The 7,321-nt window shown below is 33.1% G+C and overlaps 2 protein-coding genes across 8 annotated transcripts in view; one reads left to right on the top strand and one right to left on the bottom strand.

Moving 5' to 3' along the window:
• The window catches only part of LOC106882881 (tubulin epsilon chain), a 67,499-nt gene extending 66,622 nt beyond the window's left edge, over nt 1-877 (bottom strand). For all 4 annotated transcript variants that reach the window (XM_014933699.2, XM_014933717.2, XM_052976226.1 and 1 more), the window contains exon 1: nt 631-877. In XM_014933699.2, the coding sequence (XP_014789185.1) occupies nt 631-655 (25 nt within the window). In that variant the 5' untranslated portion in view covers nt 656-877. The remainder of the gene's footprint in view (nt 1-630) is intronic.
• LOC106882900 (kelch domain-containing protein 9) overlaps nt 1-6,847 on the top strand; it is a 21,690-nt gene extending 14,843 nt beyond the window's left edge. Inside the window, exons 1-3 of one of the 4 annotated variants that reach the window (XM_014933737.2) lie at nt 897-945; nt 2,171-2,295; nt 4,970-6,847. In XM_014933737.2, coding sequence (XP_014789223.1) covers nt 2,284-2,295; nt 4,970-5,971 — 1,014 coding nt within the window. In that variant the 5' untranslated portion in view covers nt 897-945; nt 2,171-2,283 and the 3' untranslated portion in view covers nt 5,972-6,847. Of the gene's footprint in view, nt 1-896; nt 1,311-1,357; nt 1,508-2,170; nt 2,296-4,969 lie in introns of those variants that run through there. The other 3 variants (XM_014933729.2, XM_052976229.1, XM_052976228.1) reach the window with 3 other exon arrangements.
• The last annotated feature ends 474 nt before the right edge of the window (nt 6,848-7,321 follow it).

The following is a 7,321-nucleotide window of genomic DNA, read 5'->3' as shown; positions in this document are numbered from 1 at the left end:
AAAAAAAAAAAAAAAAAAGATTTTTTTCCTCGTAAATTGCCGAAGGTCTCGACAAATCAGCTGATTTTAAAATGGTGATGCGTATACCGAACGAAACCATGCCAGTTTCTTTTGAACCCACGATGATTCTCGTAACATGCCTAACTTCTTAAAGTAAATTAAGAAAAAAAATATTAATAGATAAATAATTTCAAAAGTCAGACTGAAACATTATGGAAAAGGTGAAAGGCGACACCGCCCCCCCAACATCCGACCCAACCCCCACCTCCTCTGAATCACGCTCTACGGTGCCTGAAACAAACAGATCTGAGGAAATTACGGTTTTTGTGTACAAGATAATTTCCACTGTATTATATAGAAATACCGATGTCGTGTTATGCCTTCCAAAATTTCTCTATGAGGCCTCCTCGTCAATTACAAACAGGGTATTAGGTCACATATCTAGGAGTGGGAGGGAATATAATCGACCGTATCAATCTCTACTAGACTGGTACCTTAATATTATCAACTCTGGAAGTTTTTAAGACAAAAAACAGAGTCAACTAGGGTAAGATTTGAACTCAGAAGTGTAATGCATTTTTGTCAGTCGCTATCCGTCGAATTAATAAATTAGTAAGACTGTAAACTCACCTTGTATAATAACGGATTGTGTCATAGAGTTTTTTTTTCTTTTTAACAAACTACTAAAACATAGAGATTGCACAAGAAGAAAACTGTGACACTTCTGTAATATCAGTAAAGCTCAATAATACTATATTCAGGTAATATTTCTGTAATACTCAAATACTGTTCCGTACTTCAGTAAGTGTTCGGTGATACTTCAATAATTATTTCAGAAGTGTTAAATTTAGAAAAAAACATTCAAGTTTGGCGGACAGAAAGGCGACTAATAGTAACAGGAAGTGACGTAATGTATTCCCTAGCAACCAAGATGTCTGTTGTGCGGTATTTATAAACTTATTTATTTTCAGTGGATGGTTTGGTTGACACTTTTCGCTTGCAGACTACCTTTTTATATCCTTATAAATGACAAATAAAAAAAATTGAAGCAAAACTTAAAGAAAAATCTGAAAAAAAGAAAGAACCACTTTCGATGATTAATTACAATAAAACGAAGGTCTGTTTGGAATACGGTAGAAGTAATTACTCAGTGATACAAATTATGCTGACGTATTTGAGGAGTAGGATATAATCGTTGGAACCGTATATTATATCATTGATACTTATTTTATGGATCATAGTTGGTGGTGGGGTCTGTTTTGTGAAAGCAGAGTCGAAACTAGCGGAGTCTGAACGGAAAGATTAAACTGGTTTGTCAAGCCACTTTTCTTGTTTACATTTGAATAAGTATCCCACGTTATACTAATACCTTCGAGGTTAGGGAATGAATTCTGATGAATTATTAAATAACATGGTACAATGTTTGTGTAAGCTATCGAAAATACCCTTATGGGGTTTAATTTCACAGCGAGACAAAACATTGAATGTAGTGAATATCATAAATCGGGTAAATATATAGTTTAAGTTCCGGTCACGAAAAAAAATTAAAAAAACAAAGCCTGCTAGGTGTAAAAAAAATGTGTTGAAAACGAATATGAAAACAAAAATATCCCTTTTCCTGAAAGTTATGAGGGAAATCGAAATTAAAAAATTTATATATTCTTTGTGATTTATTTTCTTTAAAACTCACTCATTTTCCGATCGGCACTGATTTTAACAACTGATTTTGATAACTTTACATAAACGATTTGTCTTTAATTCTGTTTCTTCGCTTGATTAGTAACAGTACTGTTATTTATGTTTCTTTTTCGACTCGTCAATCATTATCGAGTGACAAATCCGAACTAAACAGATCTCTTTCTCATAAATATTGATAACAATTGTCGTTCTTTGTTTAGGGAATCAATTTTAGATATACATATTGATTACTATTGAATGAGAGAAAGCCTGAATATTTATGAATGACTACGCTAACTTTGTTTCCTCATAAGTTTCTGAAAAATACATGTTTTTAAACGAAACTTATACAAAGATGGCTTTTCAAGGACCTAGATTACGATTATCTTAATAAAATGAAAAAGATTTTTTGAAGGAAATTTAGATCCTTTTCCCTCCGTTTGGTACCAACAATTTCCGTCATTTTAGTATTTTTACCTTTTTTCTTTTTCAGATTTATATATCTGAAACAATCAAAAACGTATTTTTGTAAAAATTTCACCAAAGAATGCATTTTTCGGAAAGTTATGAAGAAACACACTTGGCGGTGGACACCAATCTGTACTTATGCAGCTATCTGTAAGTTCGACTCTTATTCTACGGAACTCAATTTTTCCCATTTCAGATACTATAAAGCTGTCAACATCATTGGGAAAGGCAAAGTAACGTATAAATGAAATAATGTCATCTTTCTCTTCTTTAGAAAGCATGTACCTAATCAAGAGGAAATTATTTGACATTTTTTTTCTTTTTGGAAGGAAGAACGTTGCACTTTTGTGATGTGACATCCGTGATTCTGAAACTGGAAATGTTTCAACCCACGCTGCTGAAGTAAATGTGTGAAAACCTCAAGTTTCCACTTATTTAAAATTCCACGAACGTTATTGCATATTTCGCTAAGAAACTGTTATTGTCCTCCGATTGGGTCACTTAGACTTATCTCCCTTGGAATTAGCAAAACCTCTCGATACCAGCAGGTGACCTTTCATAAAACGTAGAAAAACTGTACTTTTTGGTTATCTCACCCCATTAAAATATTGGGTTATCTCCCCACGTTTTATGAGAAATATCGGTACTTTTGGTTATATGCTCCAACCAAAAGATTGTTTAACCGTTAATAGAAAAAGAGAAAAAAAGTGAAACAATGAAACCTCGTATTGAATCTGATAATATTTTAATACCAAATCACACAAAACTGAAAAGATTAATAAACATGAAAACTGAAATAATTAAACATCTCACTAAATCTGATAACATTTTTATAACAAATTATACCATTCCTATTGAGGAGGCCAAACATTAACAACATATTTAATCCAATCTTTTGTCGTCACATAAACTTAATTTTTTAGTGGGAAGATAACCTAGTTTTTTAATGCCAAATTTTTAATGGGGGTGCGACAACCAAAAAATACCTAGAAAACATAGCATCAGAATTGACTTGATATGTTAAAATGACTAACGGCCATCTCGAAAGGGTAGCAGAACAGATTGCGAAGTAGCTAGCTGGTTGGATAGATTTATAAACAAATACAGACAATTTGCAAAATAGAAAATAAATTAGTTTCTTGCAAGGAATTAACAATTCTACTTTGTGAACTGTTTGTAGTCACTACTTGCTGATAGACACCATCACTAGTTTCTTACTATTTCTCTCAGGTAACTAACTAACTCACTAGATATGTAGACAGTTAAAAAGCTACCTTGCTGGTGTGGTATAATGGACAAATTGGTACATAGCTAGCTGTATGACCACATATACAAATAATCATGTAGCTAGTTATAAGGAATTGAAGTGAATATTCTTCAGTAGGCCCAACAACATAGAAGAATGACAGACAGTTAAGTGAGTGATAACAATGTAGTAAGTCAGAAATTGTAACTGATTAAAATGACATCCATAGCATTGTGCCCTCAGTTGATGTCACAGAAGAAATTATGATTTTATGAGGAGTTTATCAGAATGCTTTAGACTTTTTACGCCACAGTCCTGTAACATTCTCAACCATCCATCCAGCACTTGAAGTAAACAAAAATATAAAATATCTGCAGAAAAGATTTGTTTTGGTTATGTTTCCCTCTTTATTAGTAAAAGTAGTAATTTGGTACTATCAGTACAAGTCAATTCTGTCATATAATGAGTTTTCTTGAAACTAAGCATTTTAATGGTCAGTCTTAGAATCCTTACAGTCAACTGTTTTATAAGAGAGTACATCAGATGTCAGTGTCATCCATATTTGCAATCTGTCAAATTTCAAAAATATATTCTTTTCTGGGGATTTAGAACATGTCTGTAAAACTCATGGATTTTGTTCTCATATTTTACAAGCATTCTTGTACTACATTCTTTCTAGTTTGTACTGTTAATCCATTCCTCTTTTACAAATCTGTAATACCAGCCCTCACTACCAGAAAAAAGCATCCTTATATCTGTCTTTTTAATTGCACTTAAAAAAAATTATTTAGTTGTTACTATTAAACCTTAGTTTCTTGATGTATAAATTGAATCTTCATCTATTCCAGTTTCATTCATTTAAATTTTTGTATGACGGTTGTCCTTTGATTTCATTTTGTTGAAGTTGTTCCTCTACTTTTGTCAATCACACACTCATATTCTCAGTTGGAGGTAAACCAAATTGACTTCCAGTAGCTCTGTTACCATTTTCTTTGGTAAATTGCATTGATTGTAACATAACAATTACGGAAATATGTCAACTTTGTAGTTCCATTATTTGGAAAATGATTATCTGAAAATTTAAAACTTGAGTGACTGTTCAACCAACAATAGATTGTTTGTATGTTTCAACTAAATGTATCTTGTGTTGTAAGTTAAAAGATTAATGGAAGTGCCTAACTTCATTGATGACTAGCTTCAAATTAATGAAGCATAGTGGAACTGATGAGGGGCATCAAGTTTAGTTTATGTGTAAGCTCAGATGTTGTCACTTTTTTTCTTGACTGGTGTTATTTCATCTTAAGTAAATACTATTGACGTATATTATTACTTTAGAAAATACTAATAACTGCAAGAAACAGTTTTGTAAGAGAGATGTTTGCAATCTATATTACAGGGTACTGTAGAATCTGAACCACAACTTGAGAGTAATGACACATTTTTAGGGAAAAAAGTGTGCCTTATAAAATCATCAAATATTGTTTATTAAATTACTGTATTTTTACAATATAAATGTTGTGCCGTAATCAACTGAAATTTTCCAGTTTATTTAATATATACCAAATTTATTATTTTCAGATCAAAACACATCTAATCAAAATGGCTAAAGCTTCTTCTTCTACTATTGACTGGACCCTAATATCTGCACATGGACCTGCAGTTGTCTTTCATACAGCCTGTATTGTTGGAGATAGGCTCTATGTTCATGGTGGTTTGGCTGTTGAAAATGTTAACATGCCGGTTAATGGCTTCTATTATTTAGATTTAAGAAGAAATATTTGGAATGAAATACAATCACCTGGTAGTCCATCTTTAAGCCACCACACCTCCATTGTCTTACATGAACGCTACATGCTCCTTATAGGAGGATGGAATGGCAAGTTACGATCAGCAGATCTTTATTGCTTTGATACTGAAACAATGCAATGGACTGAAATGAAACATTCTGGTTACCCGAAAGAGGCTGGTTTGAGTTCTCACTCAAGTATCTTATGTGAAAATAACAACATTTTAGTTGTTGGTCGAGAGGGTCATCTTCATTCACAACGTAAACACAACAGTGCTTATATCTTAGCTGGTGACCCTGTGAAAGGGTACTTTTCCTATTCTTTGCTAACATATGGGGTTGCTTCACGTTCAGGCCACACGTGCAATGGTGATGGTCGTTGGACATATTTGATTGGTGGCCGCAAAGACAATTTCATTGAGACGGTGGCTGGTGTAAAGTCTTATCCACAACTAACAAGTTCAATTGCCAAGAAATTAAAAGATTTTTGTGAGAAACTTGTGCCAATGTCAAAATATCCATCAGGTAGGAAGCATCATGCTGGTGTTGGAGGTCATGGAGTTATATTCATTCATGGAGGGGAAACTTTTGATTCTGCTCTAAACATACCTTCAGGGGAGATGTATGTGCTTATTGCAGCAAAAAGTTTAAATTTCTACAAAGTTGGGATTAGTCTTGTTTCTCTTAAAGGACATATATGCTGTTGCTATAATGACAAAATAATTGTACATGGGGGTGTATCTGGCAAGAAACACAGTGTAAAGGGGGATACTTATGAATTAATTATACCTTAAATTCAGTGTGTCTGAAGCCTGATTTTTATACATCACAGCCAGTACTATTGTTTTAACAAATGGCAATAATGTGAAAGAGGAGTTTTAAGTTGTTGAAGTAGCTGTTTCAACAGCTAGAGGCATGATTTATTGCTCAACTCGACTCTAAAGTAGCAATCAAATCTGTTGTCATCTATGTAAACTGAGATTAGCAGAGTTTAATGTTTGGTGGGTCATAAATGCTGTCATACCTCTATTAAAAACATATAAAAAAGAACACTGCTGAGAAAAAAGAAAAACAAAAAACACAAAAACAAAATACAGTATCTAATACTGATGAGCATAAATAGCTTGAAATGCATATATTAGTCCACAATGGCTTTGATGTTATGAAACCTTTTGCCTAAAGAGGGAATATTTCTTCATGGCGAATTGCAGTGAAAATGGCTGTTTTGGAGGTCAAATATTTCCTAAACATATTTGAACTGATTGAAAAGTTTGTTTATTTCACAACACTGCTTAACATGCATACTGCAACTACCAGATATAGCGGTGACAACTACCTGCCAACATCTTGTCCGAGTATGTGAACTTAAGAATAAAGAAAAGAACGGTTGTAACTTTCAGACCAGTGACACCATATGACCTAAAATGACCAATAGAGGCATAAGATCTAGAAGCTACCTTGAATTTGTTTCAAACCCCTATACTCTGCTCTAGCTTCCTGACCAGAAAAATTCAAACTCATTAAATAATTAATATATGTAACTCTGACCAAATGTGTTGAATGCCACTGTCTTTCATTTGTCAATTCACTTGTGTGTGTGTGTGTGTGTGTGTTTAAAGAAAAATTTTCTTAAATGTTATTAACAATTAAATAAAGATTCTTTTGGCAAGTTTTTGTATTGTGTGTATTGTTTGTAAATGCTCTCATTGTTCAACTTTTCAAACACATGTGTTCAGGGCTAATGTATGTAGAAGTGGTTTTTAGTAATGATGTTGACTATTTCCAGTTCAGCTTCAAATTTAGAATTCTTACAAAGTATTCTTCATTTGCCTTTCATATCTGATCATTTTCATCTTTTACTTTGAAAGAAGGAAATATTTGCACAAATATCTAGATGTTCATAATCTCTAATTTCTTGTTTGTGCACTCTCACTGATTAGTTTTGATCCTGCTTCTCTGATATAATTCTCATTGCATTGAGCTTGATCTATTTCATTAGATATGAGTGTTATATCATCTGCAAAGTCCAGGTTTGTGATGGTTACTGCTGGTACTCTGTGCAAGCTTTGTTGGTTTATGATGAAACTATGGTGTTTGTCACTGTTGTCTATAGCCTGCCGCATTACATAATCCAATGCAATTGC

The sequence above is a fragment of the Octopus bimaculoides genome, chromosome 24 (genome assembly GCF_001194135.2).
Source record: "Octopus bimaculoides isolate UCB-OBI-ISO-001 chromosome 24, ASM119413v2, whole genome shotgun sequence".
In the NCBI taxonomy this organism is placed as follows: domain Eukaryota; kingdom Metazoa; phylum Mollusca; class Cephalopoda; order Octopoda; family Octopodidae; genus Octopus; species Octopus bimaculoides.
This window is presented reverse-complemented; position numbering and strand designations above follow the sequence as displayed.